The sequence below is a fragment of the Dermacentor andersoni genome, chromosome 5 (genome assembly GCF_023375885.2).
Source record: "Dermacentor andersoni chromosome 5, qqDerAnde1_hic_scaffold, whole genome shotgun sequence".
Lineage (NCBI taxonomy): Eukaryota > Metazoa > Arthropoda > Arachnida > Ixodida > Ixodidae > Dermacentor > Dermacentor andersoni.
This window is the reverse complement of record NC_092818.1, coordinates 195,300,258-195,318,898: the sequence shown is the minus strand read 5'-3', so window position 1 is coordinate 195,318,898 and position 18,641 is coordinate 195,300,258. Positions and strand designations below refer to the sequence as shown.

The 18,641-nt window shown below is 46.3% G+C and overlaps 1 protein-coding gene across 1 annotated transcript in view; it reads right to left on the bottom strand.

Moving 5' to 3' along the window:
* The window catches only part of LOC140218596 (4-pyridoxate dehydrogenase-like), a 50,320-nt gene extending 32,983 nt beyond the window's left edge, over positions 1–17,337 (bottom strand). Inside the window, exons 1-5 of the mRNA XM_072288403.1 lie at positions 17,125–17,337; positions 13,581–13,767; positions 12,547–12,678; positions 11,081–11,264; positions 10,303–10,987 (exon numbers count right to left, since the gene is read on the bottom strand). Of these exons, the coding sequence (XP_072144504.1) occupies positions 10,303–10,987; positions 11,081–11,264; positions 12,547–12,678; positions 13,581–13,767; positions 17,125–17,337 (1,401 nt within the window). The remainder of the gene's footprint in view (positions 1–10,302; positions 10,988–11,080; positions 11,265–12,546; positions 12,679–13,580; positions 13,768–17,124) is intronic.
* Between the last annotated feature and the right edge of the window lie 1,304 nt (positions 17,338–18,641).

The window sequence follows — 18,641 nt, the reverse complement described above, 5'->3', positions numbered from 1 at the left end:
GAAAGATCAACACATTCATGGCAGTGAGCATGCAAAACAAATACTCATGTATGTACAGTAACACTCCAACGCACTGCACGGCACAACAGCAGAAAAGTGACATATGCAGGTTATATACATATATAGTATGTCCAGTCTTATAACCCTCACACACATGGACGACAACAACCACAAAAAGTTTGATCAAGGCTGAACTGTCCCACGCACACGTCCTTCGGGTGAACGGGAACATTCACGCCTGTCCCAGCTGGCATGGCTGTTTTTGTCTATCCTTTCTTTTCTGCTCTTTACTCGATTGGCTCCCATGAACGATTCGAGAGCCTTGATAATGCATCAGCATTGGCGTTACATGTTCCTTTCCGGTGACGCACCGTTACATTGTAGCGCTGTAGTGAAAGCGCCCATCTTGCCAGCTTGGCCCCCTGCGGGGTGCTGGTTGTCAAATATGACAATGGGTTATGATTCAGAGACAACATTCACCACTGCTCCGAAAAGCCAGTAGTCGAATTTCTTGAGTGCCCAAATAATAGCAAAGGCTTCTCTCTCTATAGTCGACCAGCGCGCCTGTGTCGGGTTAAAGCGATGGCTAGCAAAAGCGATTGGCTTTTCTTTTCCGTCCGCTGACATTTGAGCTAAACCGGCACCGACCGCCGTCGCCGACGCATCAGTGAATAGCCAGTAAGGCTGATGAGGTTCAGGAGTGTTCATGGCGACAGCCTGACAGAGAGCTAATTTTTGACTTTCGAACGCGCTCTGCGCATCTTCCGACCATGGAATAGAATTAGGAACCCCTCGCCTTGTCAAAGCTGTAAGCGGGCTCGCCACGTCGGCGTAGTTCTCTCTCCGTGTTGAGAGCACCGCGATTTCACCCGTACAAGTTTGCTGCAATATTGATAGGGTCCCATTTAGGTTTCTACCGTACAATAGCCTGAACGGCGCCACCCCGGTGGTATCATGCGGCACTTCGTGATACGCCCATAGAACAAATGGGATCAGCTTGTCCCACTTTCTTCGGTCCCGTTTCATTACATGATACAACATATTTTTGAGGACTCTGTTCCATCTCTCAACCACTCCGTTGCTCTCAGAGTGTTCGGTAGTGGAGAACCTGGGTGAACAGCCCAGTTTTTCTAACATTAACTGTGTCAGTTGAGATTTAAAGTTAGTACCTCGGTCTGAACAGATCGTTCCCGGCACTCCAGCATGACTGAAAATTTCCAGTAAAGCCTCGCATGTGGCCCTCGCTGTCAGGGATTGGAGCGGCACTGCCTCATTGCGTCTTTCATCTGGTAGGCCCGATGGAGAATCCCAATGGTACAAAAGTCCGTCTGACACAAATATGCCAGCTTTGTCGTTTCTCGCATCATTCCAGGCCCTTTTTAGGCTTTCATCGGCAAGCTGAGCAGCTCGAAATTCCTCCCGCTGACTGGGCACCCCAGTGACATCTGGTATGAAACTATTCTCTTGCAATTTAGGGATTTCATCTGTCGTTTCTTCGCAACTTAGACCGCAGTCTGGCTCAGTGTTATCGACCATTTTGACTGATCGGACCCCAACGGAATTGGCTACCCGCAGAATATTTTCTCGTCCAAACTCCTCTTTTTCCTGCGCCTGTAGTAGTTCCCAATCTTCCTTTGACAGCAGGCAGTCGACCCCCTTTGCAAGTTCGTCTGTAACCGCGCACACCAGATCGATCCTCTGCGGTTGTATCGAAGCCCCCGGGCGATGCATGCCTACGGGCAGCGTAGCTAGGTTAGCTCGAACGCTGTTTCCGAATGCCGACTCGAGTCTTACTGTTCCTGATGACTCCTGTAAAACGACGGGCAACATACTTTTACGGACGACCGTTATCTCACTACCTGTGTCCAACACAGCTTCTGTTGCTATACCCCCGCACATGATAGGGATAAGGTCCAGCTTTGACCTCCCTGAACTAGCATATTGAGCTAAGACTTGTACTCTAGCGCTTAGCACCCTTTCTTGCTCTGGTGGAGGTTCTTCACTTACAACAGCAACCTTCTGTACCCTTTGTTTTGGCACAGTCGGCGCCTTCCCCTGCGGTTCTTTATCGGAAGCCTTTGGGCAGTCTCTGGCTAGGTGACCCTGTATATGACACACGTGGCATTTTAAATTTGTCCTCTGCGGGCCAGCTAGTTTTGCGTGCTGCGGCAATGAGGCTGTTGCGGCTGGCTTAGTTGCTCGTCCTTTCCCTTTAGCTTGCTCGAAAGTCTCGAGCACTTTCGCCACCTCCACTGGCTTAAACCAATCCTCGCCCTCCCGCAAAAGAACATATTCAAGGGCTTCTGAGCTTAGACTGGCTTTCATACGGTCAGCGACCATAAGCTCCGTCATAGCTTCTTTTGTGTTTGCATTGCGAGACTGAAGGTAATATGCCAAATAGGTTCTAGCGCGGGACGCGAACTGAGCAAAAGTTTCCTCCTTTCGTTTAGATGCCTTTTCAAACCTCTCCAAGTATTTAGCGGGCGTGAGCTTAAGTTCATCTAATACCGCCTTCTTTACAGTCCCATAATCTGTACATTCCTCGTCGTTGAGGCCACGCAACAGATAACGGACCCGCTCGGCCAGCGCAGGCATGATCAAATGTACACGGCTGTGTTCCGGTACTTGAAAAGATAAAAACAACTTTTCAACCTCATCAAACCATATCGGAACGTCAGCGTCACACGGCAACCGGTATGCCTTAAGCACTTTAGCACATTGCGCTATTCCATCCGTGATGTCACGGTGGCGATCGCTTCCTTCCAACACTGAAGGCGGCCTGCCCGACTGCTCAAGCTCCACTCTCCGTAGAGCAATGCGCTCGCACTCTAGCTGTAGGCGCACCTTTTCTAGCTCCATCTCCAGGCGTCTCACCGCCATGGCCTCTGGATCTGTCGTGCTCGGAGCCTGCGAAGCGCCTTGCGTCTCACTATCCATTTCAGTATCCGACGTCTCAGACTCGGTCTCTCCGACGCGTTGTAGTTCCTGCCGTCTCTGACCCTCTCTTTGTTCAGATGCCGTATCAATGTTTACGTCAGCCTCAATCAAATTTGCTGTTCTGCGCGTGAACACCATTAACCTCACTGAACACAGCCATGCCAACCTAGACAAAACGCAAGGAATCCCGCTCACCCGTTGCTGCTGGGGGCGCCGCCTGACGTCCTCGTCCAGATGAATTGCAACCGTTGCGGAATTGGCTGGTGGCCCTCTGTTGCCTTGCGCCTGGCTCGCTGCTCGTTGTGGGGCTTGCCGATCCTGTCGACTGCGCCAGTAATGTTTCATTCGTTCTCTGTCCTCGCTTCACCGCTGGAACTTGAAGCTTCTCGGACGATGATCGGCAGTTGTTGATCAAACGCAGGCAGGAAACGATGCAGATCAGATGTACAAGAAATATTTATAGTTGAACTTTTCTATATACATGGCAGGTAAAACAAATACATTACAAACATGAACAATTGAGAAACAAAGTCTCACTCATCGACTGTCTCAATGACTGTTAGAGCCCAGACTCGTTTTAACGTACATAGTACGGAGGCTCACTGATCTATCAGCAATCCTGATTTCAGCCCAGTCTGAGGGACAGCATGTCGTCCCGATTTTTATAGCCCAAATATACAAAGAAAAAAAAGGCGGTAGGGCCGTTGGCCCGTCCCACAGGTTCAGTTACCAATCAGAGTCAATCGTTTGTTAAGCCACAACCCAGAGGGATGGGCTTACTCTTAAACATAAACATATTGGAAAACAAAGCTCTTTTCCTTTTTCCCCAAAACTCCGTTGCCCTCTCGTTTCTACGTAGTTAGTGACGGGCTCAGCAAAACACGCCAGGCCCGAACAAGTTATCGCTAGACCGCCTCAAATCCCAACGGCGTCTAGGCCGCAAATGTCTCGGAAGCAGGGGCATCGACACCAAGTTTGGCCGTGTGGGAGACGGATGGCCCTCCTTGTCCTTCAAACTTATTGTCTACAAGACAAAGTTCTCCGAGTGCGTGTTTACAAGACGCCGCCGTCCGAATGCACTCTTCACGTGTACACCGCACCCCTACCGCGTGCACTGTAAGCTGACCTTCGACACCCCACAGGCAGTCGCACCCAACAACACGGCTGGCGATTGCGTTCCGGACGCGTAGAAGAATAGATTCCTTCTCCGTATATGCGGCAGGGGGTCAAGTTTGCTAAGCCCTTCTTAACCTCGCCGGCGCCTCCAATTAGTCAGGCACTCGGGCGGCAGACCCACGATACCGCGTACAGCGGTCCCTTTCCAGGCAGGACTGTGCAGACTCGTGCGACCGTCGGCAGACTGCCAACCCCTTGCGCACAATACCGACTTCCCGGAATCGGCACTCGCCCGCCTGGCCTCTGCCGCGACGCGTCACCGAAAACCGCGCGGTCCGTGACCCCACATAATACAGAAACGGTTGCCCCGCTGACATGGGGGGGGGGGGGGAGTGAACCCCCTCTCTATACACACCGCACGTGGCCCGATTCGTGACACTTAAGCACACGAACAATCAGAGCGACCTTACAGGCGGAATGTGACCTGTAGACCACAAGGCATTGAAAAGTGACAGGAATGTTTTGTGAGCTTCAGGGTTTAAGTGTTTAATCATGTGATGTATACTGTTCCGTCGGTTCCAGGGCAGAGTTGTTGCAACAGTTTAGTGAAGCCTAAAATTCAGCCATGCTAAACGGACGACTGTATGGTTCGTTTCGCGTGCTTTTTCGATCTAAGTGCAGTTGCTCTGCTTGTCTTTGATATCTTAAGAAGGAGTCAGAATAGTGGGATGAACTGGAAATATGTTTGAAAAGTGCAACTAGAAAATCAGCTAGATCTGCGATGGTATCTCCTTGGATATGTACTAGCGGTAGAGGATGAGACTGTCGGCCTTTTAATTTCTTTACTCTGTTCCATGCTTTTCTTTCGTCTGTGTAGGAATTGATGCTACTGATGTATTTTTCCCAACTTTCCCGTTTTGCACAGTAGCGTGTTCTTCTTCCTTGTGACTTAATCGCGTTGAAATTAATTAGGTACTCTGCGGTTGGGAAGTTACGTTGGAGATTCCAAGCACTGTTTTACTTCTGCCGCGTTTCATTACACTCCTCATTCTACCACGGAATACGTCGTTTCGAAGGCTACATGTTTGTTTGGGGAATGCATACTGATGTAGCATCAATTACAAATGCTGTTAAGTATGCTACTGCATCGTCTGTACTAAGTGCACGGACATCATCCCAGGGCAAATGTGTTATTTCACGAAACCGCATCCAGTCGGCCGAATCGACTTTCCATCAAAGAACGTGTGTAGAGCAATCTGCCTGTTTTTTAACGTTTAAAATGATAGGAAAATGGTCACTTTCATAGGGGTTATTAAGCACTTCCCACTCAAGACACGCCACGATTGTACTGTTTTGTGTGCCAGACTATAGAATATTCGTTCCTTCTTGTTAAGCAAGCATGCAATTGAGGAGAGTAAGAAGTTTTCTATTAGCTGTCCCCTCGCATCACGAGAGTCGCCGCACAGTGTACTATGCACGTTTAGATCTCCGACGACTATGTAAAGGTGACGCAGGTCATAAATAAAGTTCTAAAATGTTTCTCTAGAGGGCTGATAACTCAGGGGGATGTATATAGACGTGATGGTCATTAGTTTATCGAACATAAAGGGAAAGCGGAAACCAACGAAGGTTGTGGTGATGCCATACATACATGCAGTTTCGCACAACCTGAAGAAAGTAGGACGCAAGCATGAGGTGAACGTAGTTTTCACAGTCCCTTGTATGCTCGCGAGGTTGTGCTCTCTATAACGTGATCGTAGCGAAAACTGCAAAAGAATGCATGTGTGGAGAGACATGTAAACCCCCTTGTGACTTGCGCCACTGAGGTCGTTTACTAGATTTTGCTCCGCTGCGGTAAAGTTTACATTGGCCAAACGGGTCGATTTGTAAACGACCGACTCAGGGAGCACTCATCGTCTTTAAAGGCTGTTGCAGGTGGTATGCACCTACCTGCACAAATCAAAGATTGGGGTTGCACTCCGCTATTTAGAAATGCAAACATTTTAAACAAGTCTAATGACAGACTGGCGAGAGAAATGATTGAGGCTGGCCAGATATACGCACAATCTGCCACGTGTATCAGTGTCCCGTCAGTTGCCTTGACGGATAAAGAAATTAGAGATCTCATTGGGCGTTAGCATTTTTTACAATTTTTGCATGTGATTATGCAGGAGATTTGTATCAGCCTTTTGACTGCGCATGTGCGGCCCTCCGCACCCTTGAAAACCATTAATTAAACTTCAGTCGTAAGTGAGCGTCTGTCCTGTCCACTCTGTTTCTTCCCGCCCGTATTTCCGCTCAACGACACTACATGATGCACCAACAGGCCCAACAGTCTACGCTTCTGAAGATCATTAGGTGCACGTTAAAAAACATCAGGCCGTCAAATTTGATCCGAAGCTCTCCGCTGCTGCGCATTTCATTTCCCAGCGTTGCTTCAGCATGTCAGACGCAGGTTGTAAATCAATCAATCAACCAATTCATCTGCATTGTAGCCCTCTGAGCAACATCGTGTGGCTAGGAAAGTAACACGACGTCGGACATTGATTGGCGTTTGCTCTAATTTGATTGGGTTAGTGAATGTCATAAGCATTTATTCGTAGCTCTCTCTGCAACTGTCGAGGCTCGCTACCAAGGTTACCCGATTCAAGTCCACGTGCAAAAGTGCAAAATCGAGGCAACAAATGTCCGTACAATTTTAACCCATATGGCGATACACTTGATCGCAGTTGTCATGCTTGATTACGTAAAAGTCATGCACTATGCTTCTCAATGAGAACACGACGAACAGCCGCCACGCATTGTCCTCAGCTCGTTGCGCAACGGACGCGATAGCGTGTGACAACAGTTCAACCGCAGCTAACGAAGCAAGGTCAGAAGAGGTTTTTAGCAAGACGAACCAGAGGTATCTCGCTGAGCTCGCGCCCTGAGATTGTTGCAAGCTTTCGCTTCAAAACTAACCTCTCTGCTTACAAGGCTGGCGTTTTCCTCGGAGTCGTTTCGTTCAGAGGTCTACCGTGTATACACTTCCAGCTAGTGCTCCAGCACTTCTTTTGACGCTGCGTAGCAAGAAGACGGCGAATCCGGTGGCCCTAACCCGGAACCCAATACGACCAGGTAAAGATCCTCTCTTTAAGGGCTATATAATACTGTACGCTTCTCGAGGCTTTGTCTTCTCTGTCTCTCTCTTTCTCTCTGTCTGTCTCAATATCCATAAAACGCTGGCTATATCACTGCACGACGTGATCGCCTAGACACCTTGGAGATCTACGTGAAAGGTTAAGCCCCCAAGTTTCCACGTTATAGCTGAAGCGAGAGAACCATACATCCAGACTGTTGGCACACAAGATACATGTGGCTGTTTTTATTTTATTTTCCCCTTTTTTTTCGTTTGTCATCTTGGCGCGAATATTATGAGCAGAGAAAGCTCGTGCAGAGGCGCGGCAGTATCTGTGATGTGGTGCGAACACTACCTAGCTCGTTTGTCGAAAAATACAACATACGGCCAAACATAAATCATACCCCAAAGTGGCTGATTACGCCTTTACTAATGCTGAAAGTTCCAGGCAAAGAAGTCTCCAATTCATCTATTGGAGACAAAATTTATTATATGAGCATACGAGCCAACTACAGGAGAACAATACGTCTTTCTCAGATTCATCTACGACGGATGTCAGTTCGACGGCTGCGTTTCACATCTCGACATGTGACGTAAGAAAATGTCACCGTCTTCCTTACAAAACCAAATCATACGCCACCAGAACTAATAGGCATTCTACTAGCTGCTACATTTATGGCGAAATTACACGCACTAATAGTTTAGTAACCTACTCTGACTTCGAGGACTCTCTGCTGACATTAATGCAATACTATATATATGTGACAAATATCCGCTTTGATGCGAAATGAAGAGAATATTGACTATTGCCTCTTGTTCTGGTCCTCAGATCTGTTTGCAGTGGATCCCAAGCTACATTACAATAACGTAAAATGAAGTAACGGACAGAATGTCTGCTGCGGCACATAATTTGAATAAACTCACACCAATACCATATACTGTATCTTATGCCAAAAGAGCCCTCCAAGTTCCGAGGTGCAAATAATCAAAAACCACGTGGTTAGATGAACGGACAAGATCGCCTTTTTACAGCATAGACCCTTTGTTACGCTTCTCAACAAACTTCAAGATATAACGGTATTTTAACAAACTATTACACTGTTTATACATATCTACGTGGAGTGCGCACCTCGTTTTCTATGCCGCGTACGGAAGACACCTTAAGACTGCATACACGGTGGCACCCCGAAAGCTTCTGTAGAACATTTCCTCATCGAATGTCCACACTTTCACAAACATTGGGAAGCACTTGTAGATCATCTTGATGCCTTAGATAGGCAGCTCTTACCTATGAAAAAAACTGCGCGGTCCCTGGTCCTGCTCCTAGAAACTAGGAGAAGCTGTGAAAGCCTTGCGCGATTTTCTTGTGCACAATGATGGTATTATATCATTTTGTAAATTGTGCTATTAGAGTTACGCAATGTTTGTCTTACAATAAAGCCATGATGAGTGTCGCGTCGTCGACATTCTGTGTGCTTTGGAATGTTGTTCTTTTTGTTTTCCAAATCATTATCCTGGCATATTTCCTGCGTTAGCGACTTCTATGCGCTTTGCTTCAAACGGGCCTAATTCAACATGAGCAGAGACTACTCGTGCTTGTCATAGGTCATACACTAACTCTGTTGTACTCAGGGTTATTGTAGATTTGCAACTTTGTCAAGCTTTCTTTTTTATATATATTCGTGGAGCGTATGGAAGTCTATGTCGTAGAATGTATGGATGTAGAATGTATGTAGAATGGATGTAGAATGTAAGCGATTCTGAAAACTCTTGACTATTTCTTTTTTCATAGATTTACTGTGATCTAGTATATAGTTTTTATATGGTGCCAAAAAACGTGCACTCGCCAAGAATAAAATAAAAATAAAAATAAAGAACCGACGTTTCGGGCCCCGTAGGGGTCCCTTGATCACAATGAAGGTGTAAGCATGAGCGCGCGGCTATTTATGGGTGAGGTGGCGCAGTGTTCGGGTGTATATCTCGGGAAGATTACCCCGCGTCCTGTTTATCGTGTGTCTAGTTGATTGGATGTACAATTATTCTAAAAGCAAACGGGCAGATAAGTGTTTTTCTTTTGTGATGATGGCTGCCGAGTCCCAGTCAATGATGTGTCCGGTTAGTTCGTGATGTTCCGCCAGGGCGTTCGCTGCTGTGTGTCCCTTGGCGACGTCATTCATGTGTTGCTTCAAGCGTCGTTTAAAATTTCCGCTCTTGTATGACACGTCGCACTCCTTGCAAGGTATCTTGTATATCACTCCCGGGTAGTCCGTGTGTTGCAAAGGGTCTTTTGCGCGTACCAGCTGTTGGCCAATTTTACGGGAAGGCACGTGGGCGATTTGAACACCGTAGCCCTTAAAAATTCGTGCAAGGGCTTCGCTTGTTCCCACTGTGCAGGGTGCCACCGCCCGCTTCACTGTTTCTTTCGCCGTTTCATGGCGGGGCTTCGCTGCTTTGCGCTCCTGCGTTCTGAGCAGTTGTCGAGGGTAGCCATTGTTCAGCAGGTTCCTTTTCACAACCTGTAGCTCTTGCCTACGTTTCGTGGGGCTGGAGCAGACGCGGAATGCCCGGGTGAAGAGTGCTGCTGCGACGGATCGCTTTTGCCCAATTGGGTGCGCCGAGTCGAAGCTCGGGTACTTTCCCGTGTGCGTTGGCTTTCTGTAGACACTAGTCCTCAAGACGCTTGAAGTCCTCTCTACGAGGACATCCAGGAAGGGAATTCGCCCATTGTTTTCCTCTTCAGCCGTGAACTGTATACTCGGCTTAAAGGAATTTAGGTGCTCGAGGAAATGTGCTGCGTGCCGGTGAGCGATAATGCAGAAGCAGTCGTCCATGTATCTTATAAATAGCTTTGGCCGCGTTCCGAATGAAGATAAGGCGGCACTTTCCAGATCCTCTAGAGCAATGTTGGCGCAAACGACGGATACAGAGGTTCCCATCGCTGTGCCGAATACTTGCTTGTAATACTGCTTGTTAAAGACGAAGCACGTATTCTCAAGGCCAAACTTTAGAAGGCGGCAAATGTCGTGGGATTCGAATGCTGTGTGTTCAGGCAAACAAGAGTCAGCCTCGAGAAGTTTCCTGCAGCACATGACCGCGTTGTCAATAGGCACACATGCAAACATTGAATTTACCTCAAAGGAGATCATGACTTCGTCATCGCCAATGCAGGTGCTTCTTATTAGCTCAATGAAGTGAGCCGAGTCTTTGACGAAAGTGGGCGTGAGTTCTACAAGCGGCCTAAGAACGCGGTGCAAGTAGCCGGACAGTTCGTACAGCGGCGAGCACGTGTAGTCCACAATCGGTCGTACCGGGACGTCCGGCTTGTGAATTTTCGGCAGTCCGTAGAGCGCGGGAGCCGATCCGTTCTGGCAAAGCAAACTGTAGTAGACATTCTTTCTTTCGGGGGAGACAAACTTGAAAACTTCAGTAAGCAGTTTCTGGAGCTCCGATTCTACCTTCTTCGTTGGATCCCTAGCCAGTTTGGCATTGGTTGACGTGTCCTGGAGCAGCTCATTTATCTTGTTGACGTAGTCCACACGGTCCAAAATCACAGTGGCATTTCCCTTGTCCGCGGGAAGGATGACTATGTCCTCGTTTTCTTGTAACCGTTTTCTTGTAGCCGGCAGGGTCGTAGGATTTGTCCTCGCAACCTTCGAGATGACCCCAATTGCACGCGAGCGAGCTTCTTCCCTTAGACTGGGCTCAACAAGTCGTACCGCTTGCTCCACGGCGCAAGTCAGCTGGCCGACATTTGGCCGTGTGCCGATGTTGTACTTAAGGCCACAGCTGAGCAGAGCATGTTCTGGCGGGTCGAGCCTGTATGAAGATAAGTTGCGAACACCTAGTGTGCCAGAACTATCGGCATTTCTTCGTAAAAGTATGGAGAACTTGGAATCCTGGCACGCTGACCTTTTTTCCCGCGTGGCGGCAGCAGTGCTGTTGGCGTGAAGTAGAACACTGTGGAATTCGATGGGCAGCTGGTTTTCGAGCCGACGTTGAGCGAAGATGTCGTTCGCCAGGCGTTTGATTGTTGCCTTTGTTTCGAGGATTCGGGCCTGTAGAAGGTGTAGAAGCTGTAGAAGCTGCAGAAGGGCTTGTAAACAGCCTTAAACAGTTGCTACATAGAATTCGAATAACTTCATCTCTGGATGGCTACTCCTGGGCCACCCCTTTTCTGTCGAGCTTGCTTTGGACTACTTTCAGTACATGTTGACGTGACCCAAATATCGGGTGTTATTTCTTTGTTGGCCTTATTTCTTTAGATTTGGTTCAACACTCATTAATCACGTCCTCTGAGTTAATTTCGGCGTATGCTTTATTAGCTCGACTCTCGGTTACCCGCCACGCTGGCTTGGCGAATATGGCGTTCTCATGCAGAACACGAAGTCGTGCGTTAAATTTCCGGCCACCGATACCGAATTCATGATTTAACGGTCAGCACTAGAAAACTCATGGCACTTGTAGGCTTATACATGATGTACAAGAGTTAGGATTGGACTATTGCACCTTGAAAGTGCGCGTGTTCGAAGTCTGCCTTATTGTGAGCTAACTTTATATCTACTTATGTGACCTGAATTTACGTTTGATTATCTTCTGTGAGCTCCTTTTTCTTAATTATTATTATTATATTGGTGTAGCATTTAACTTATTCTGTATCACCTTGTGCCCGCATTTTTACTGTGAATTAATTCCCTGTGCCTCTCTCTCTCAATTCCACGTGAATAGTGGCAACCACCACTTATAGGCCCCAACATCTAAAAATTATGCATTAAAAATACATGGCCACGACAATACAAAACTGTCTGAAATTGAGCACTGTCACTTTTTTTTCGACAGCGTTTGTGGCGTGTTTTCTGTGTTGACGTTTCCTTTATCCTGTCAATTTTTTCCGCGTGGCCCACCATATGTAACCAAGCAATTATCCTATCGCTCCTCACAACTGGGCCTTAAGTCCTTATAAAAAGAGAAAAAACGGGTAAATTGGAGAGTGAAACAATATATGAACAGCGACTTCACCTAAATATAGGGGACAGTAATTGCTATACCAAAGTTGCACTTTATAAACTACATCCCGCGGATGCATGTGCACCTATAAGGCATTCCGTAAACGTCCATCTCTATGCTGGCCTGACAGCAGATGTAAAAAGGAGAGGACATTAGCGAGGACTTTTCCTAAATAAGTCTGACTGTATACGGACATGTTAGACATAGCGCGGACAAGCTGGTGAGAACCGGATGCGCTCGAATGATGAATCGTCAAAAAACGGGTAAATGACAGGTTTGCTGCGCAGCTCCATGCTAAGCAGTAAGCAAACTAAGGTCTGGCTTTCGCCACGTGTATTCCTTGCCTATATATGTACCAAGGCGCCACCTACAGTTCTGGTTCTCGCCATTGTAGTCGCCCTGCTTGTATCCGATTTCTTCGCCAGCCTGCAGGAAAACGTCGCTGGCTAACGTGTGATAGGTGGGAAACGACACGGGAACCTCGCCGCTGAAACCATGGTACTCTGAAAGGAAAGGAACCAGATTTAGCATATCGGAACACGCAACGTAGAATACATGAATACACATTGCCTCCGCAGCATTTCTCCCAACTACATACTAGTCTGTTTCATTAAACTTCCTCTACCTGGCGGGTTTCCGCAGAATTTAAGCGAGTGTCAGATGGTAAGTCAATCAGCCAGTAATTCAAATGTTCGAAATTCCAGAAGCTAATCAGAGCACACAGGTTTTGATGAAAACTCTTATGGATTCCAGCACTCTAATCAAAGCCGAATGATTACCTTCAAACAATGCATATTTCTATTCACTGGTACGTCCATGTTTTTAAATTAGCACACCAGCAACAGTATCGTGGACAACTTCATCATAGTTCATCTTGATTTACATCAACTTTTCTTGTCCGTCTCGGTTGTGAAAGCAGTTAAGACTGACTACTTGATAAAATCTTTCATAAACTTGAAGACCCAAATGTTTGCAAGTATTGCTGGTGTTAGTGCAATGTTTCGTGCATTTATAGTCATGCGCACACTTGAGCTGAGTGACGCTTCTGTGGTTTTCTTTACCTCTTTTTGCCTCGCTTTGGTGTAGTGTTTCTATGCTTTTACTTCCGTGGTGTGTGTGGCATGTTTTCATTCCAAAAGCTTTTCCTCTAGTTTCATCGCGATTAGTGCCACTTTCCTGACGTTATCTTGGGGTAGATCCTTATGTGCAGCCTATTCGGACGTTGAGTGCGCTGGAAAACAACAGCCAGTGAACAGAGGTGAGAGTAGATGCTATCGCAGAATGGCTCCTTTCAACGCTTTGGCTCAGACATGTATTCCTTTCTCCTGGAACAAAAAATCACCTGCGCAAAAATGCGTTATGTTTTCTTTCCACCACAAATATATTTTATACACGTATAACATACCATCGTCGTAGCCTAAATCTGAAGACTCAATATCTTTGAAAAATGGCAAAACGTCATCGTAGGACCACCCCACAGCGCCATATTCTGACTTCCAGGTGTCGTAATCTCGCTTGTTTCCTCGGGCGCTGATCAGATGGTTGATAGAGCTTGAGCCTCCCAGAACTTTTCCTCGCGGATATCGGTTTATCTGCAAGGAAGTGCTTCACTCATGAGTTGGCACACATGTGTATTTAAAGCAACGACAGCATAAAATGATTTCAAAATAGAACCTTTAAGACTGTTACAGAAATGTGATAGCTGTCGCAGTCATGGGTAGCACTATTGTATGAATGCTGCCGTCTTTGTCAATATTGTTCAGCGCTTACCCTAATTTGTACAATACCAACTCAACCTAGAAGCTGCGCTGTGAAAGTCAAAGTATTTAGTTCTAGCTACTTCGGACGCATTCTGCTGAGTGGAGAACGCACAAATATCTGTGTGCTGAAAATTTTTAATGGCAAATATTAATTTGAAGCCTAACGCTCTGGCTTCTTCCATAGCATTCATGCAAGGAACAGGAACAGAGGATCCTCTGATTCTATCCCCTGCAAGTTACCACAGCTAAACCACATGTGCACGGTGTGGCAAAAAATGTTTGGGTAATCAGAGCCGGCTTGAGTAAAAGAACCAAATACCATTATATATATATATATATATATATATATATTATCATCAGCCTGGTTCCGCCCACTGCAAGGCAAAGGCCTCTCCCGTACTTCTCCAACTACCCCGGTCATGTGCTAATTGTGGTCATGTTGTCCCTACAAACTTTAACTTAATCTCATCCGCCCACCTAACTTTCTGCCACCCTCTGCTACGCTTCCCTTCCCTTGGAATCCAGTCCGTAATCCTTAATGACCATCGGTTATCTTCCCTCCTCATTACATGTCCTGCCCATGCCCATTTCTTTTTCTTGATTGCAATTAAGATGTCATTAACTCGTGTTTTTTCCCTCACCCAATCTGCTCTCTTCTTATCCCCCCTTAACATTGCACCCATCATTCTTCTTTCCATAGCTCGTTGCGTCGTTCTCAATTTAAGTAGAACCCTTTTCGTAAGCCTCTAGATTTCTGCCCCGTAGGTGAGTACTGGTAAGACACAGCTGTTATAGACTCTTCTTTTGAGAAATAATGCAACCTGCTGTTCTGATAATGCTTGCCAAACGCACCCCAGCCCATTGTTATTCTTCTGATTATATCAGTCTGATGATCCGGATCCGCGGTCACTACAGGCCCTAAGTAGGTAATCCCTTACCACTTCCAGTGCCTCGCTACCTATCGTAAACTGCTGTTCTCTTCCGAGACTGTTAAACATTACTTTAGTTTTCTGCAGATTAATTTTTAGACCCACCGTTCTGCTTTGCCTCTCCATGTCAGTAAGCATGCATTGCAATTGGTCTCCTGAGTTACTAAGCAAGGCAATACCATCGGCGAATCGCAAGTTACTAAAGTATTCTCCATTAACTCTTATCCCCAATTCTTCCCAATCCAGGTCTCTGAATACCTCCTGCAAAACACGCTGTGAATAGCATTGGAGAGATCGTATCTCCCTGCCTGACGCCCTTCCTTATTGAGATTTTGCTGCTGTCTTTATGGAGGGCTGCGGTGGCTGTGGAGCCGCTATAGATATCTTTCAGTATTTTTACATACGGCTCGTCTACACCCTGATTCCGTAATGCCTGCATGACTGCTGAGGTTCTCACTGAATCAAACCCTTTCTCGTAATCAATGAACGCTATATATAAGGATTGGTTATATTTCGCACATTTCTCTATCACCTGATTGATAGTGTGAATATGGTCTATTGTTGAGTAACCTTTACGAAATCCGGCCTGGTCCTTTGGTTGACAGAAGTCTAAGGTGTTCTTAATACTATTTGCGATTACCTTAGTAAATACATTGCAGGCAATGGACAGGAAGCTGACCGGTCTATAATTTTTCAAGTCATTGGCGTCCCCTTTCTCATGGATTAGGATTATGTTAGCGTTCTTCCAAGATTCCGCTACACTCGAGGTCATGAGGCATTGCGTATACAGGGTGGCCAGTTTTTCTAGAACAATCTGCCCACCATCCTTCAACAAATCTGCTGTTATCTGATCCTCCCCAGCTGCCTTTCCCCTTTGCATAGCTCCCAAGGCTTTCTTTATTTCTTCCGGCGTTACTTGTGGGATTTCAAATTCCTCTAGACTATTCCCTCTTCCATTATCGTCGTGGGTGCCACTGGTACTGTATAAATCTCAATAGAACTCCTCCACCACTCGAACTATCTCATCCATATTAGTAATGATATTGCCGGCTTTGTCTCTTAACGCATACATCTGATTCTTGCCTGTTCCTAGTTTCTACTTCACTGCTTTCAGGCTTCCTCCGTTCCTGAGAGCATGTTCAATTCTATCCATATTATACTTCCTTATGGCAGCTGTCTTACACTTGTTGATTAACTTGGAAAGTTCTGGCAGTTCTATTCTAGCTGTAGGGTTAGAGGCTTTCATACATTGGCGTTTCTTGATCAGATCTTTGGTCTCCTGCGATAGCTTACTGGTATCCTGTCTAACGAAGTCACCACCGACTTCTATTTCACACTCCTTAATGATGCCCATAAGATTGTCGTTCATTGGTTTGAACACTAAGGTCCTCTTACCGAGTTAAAGCCGAATATCTGTTCTGTAGCTTGATCTGGAATTCCTCTATTTTCCCTCTTACCGCTAACTCTTTGATCGGCTTTTTATGTACCAGTTTCTTCCGTTCCCTCCTCAAGTCTAGGCTAATTCGAGTTCTTACCATCCTATGGTCACTTCAGCGCAGCTTGTCGAGCACGTCCACATCTTGTATGATGCCAGGGTTAGCGCAGAGTATGAACTCTATTTCATTTCTAGTCTCGCCATTCGAGCTCCTCCACGTTCAATTTCCGCTATCCCGCTTGCGGAAGAAGGTATGCATTATCCGCATATTGTTCCGTTCTGCAAACTCTACTAATAACTCTCCCCTGCTATTCCTACAACCTATGCCATATTCCCCCACTGACTTGTATTTGTATTTTCTGGTTGTTTTGTAGTTGATCGATTGCATTTTTACTCGCTAACGCTAAGTGTAATTTAATCGATTGTTGTAACCAGTTCCCATGTAACCATGGTTAGGATGTTACATGTAACCAGTTACATAATTGACGAAGCAAGCTGTAACAGGCAACGCAGCTTGGAGAACTTGGATTTGGTAGGAGTACAATAGAACTAGCGTGGTCATGTCACGCAACATCCTCGTTAATGCACATGTTCAGGCAAACCAGGGCGCTCAAAATGTTTCTTCATCCTATAAGCCTCCAGCAGATGTTAGCCGGCAGATTGCACCGGCACTGATATGTCTCCATAGCGACGCCATGTTCGGGCGTTGATGCGAGGAAATTACATATGAAAAAAAATTTTCAGTTCTTCATTGGCCCTACCGCTGCGATGAGTCAGTATGGGGGCCCGAGGGCACTTGTGCCAGCGTGAACCGCACCGACTCACGTTGTCGTCGTAGCCATAACTGGCGTCGCTCTGTGGTTCGCTCGCGTAGTCCCAGTCGGCGACGGTGCGCTGCAGCAGGGGCGAGAAGAAGGGCACCTGGGCAGCCTCGTCCTCGAGGCCACCGGCCTCGAGCAGGAGAACGCGCGCCGAGCCGTCCGCCGTGAGCCGGTTGGCGAGCACGCAGCCCGCCGAGCCAGCGCCTACTGTGCACATGGGACAGCACTAGTAGGAGGAAATCGATCTGCCTTGAGATCGTTTGGATGTGTGTAATATTCGTGCCTGTGGACCTTCAGGCGTGGTTGTGGTGTTACTTAATATGCGCTTTACTTCTTTAAATTTTCAAGAAATCTTAATTTTCCAAACGCAACATGGCAACGAGTTTTTGCGCACGTGCTTATTCAATGCAAGTTACAATGTTACAAAGCGGTTTGAGGCCACAAGGTCGAAGTTTAGGACGAGCACTACACAATAAGGGTACTGAGCTGGGCTAGTTGGTTTACGTTGCACATGACGCAACAGCGAAGACGACAGGATGGTTAAAACAGACGAGACAAGATGCTCTGCGACTCCGAATAAGGATTCAGGTGATAGCGCACTGTTCTGTGTGTTTCGCCATGTGACATGTACCACGCTGGCTTAAGTGCCATACTTGAGCCTCCCCCAGACACTTGTTGAAGTTTGTTTATTTCGGACAATCATGTACAGATTTTCCGTGGACGCTGGGGAAAAGGCAAATAAATGCCTGACAAAGCGCCAGCTACCCATAAGCACAAACACTCAGTGAGAATAACAAAAAAGAGAACAGTAAAAAAACGGCAATTCATAGTTTATAATAGTGGAAACCACATATAACTGCAAGGATACACAATATATGTAAAATATGATGACTTCAAGAGTAATTATGCAAACACTAGGTGATATAACGAACAACATTGAAAACATGAGAACAACAATTCTGTACAACAAAGGCGATCATTTGCCTACATAGTCCGTCCCAATTGAAATGATAATAGGTAGGTATGCATAGTTTTTTTCAGGGCGTGGACAGACGTGCTTCTTTCGAGAATGGACAATGCATTACGATGTTTGTGTAAGAAATCTGGTATTAAGTAATCAAGCTTGTGGGTGCCGTAGTTTGTGCGCAGCTTTTCCTTTTTATAAAACGTATGTCGCAAGTTATGGCAGTGTTCTCTCCGAAGGTATTTATTTGTGAAACCAGATGGATCAGATACTCTTTGGTTATATATTAGAGTAGCTATTTTCTTATTGAGTATATTACGAATAGTCAGGATTTGTTGGTTTTTAAATATTTGAGCCGTGTGACAATGGTATGCTTCACCTTCGATAATACGTAATACTCTTTTTTGGAGCACCAGTATACTTTCCATGTTAGTGTTTGTCGTGGCACCCCACACAAGTAGACAGTAATGAATGTGTGAGTGTACCAAAGTGTAGTGCAGCTGTTTCTTTAACCACACTGGAATTAAGCTTCGCAATTTACATATAATATCATTCCC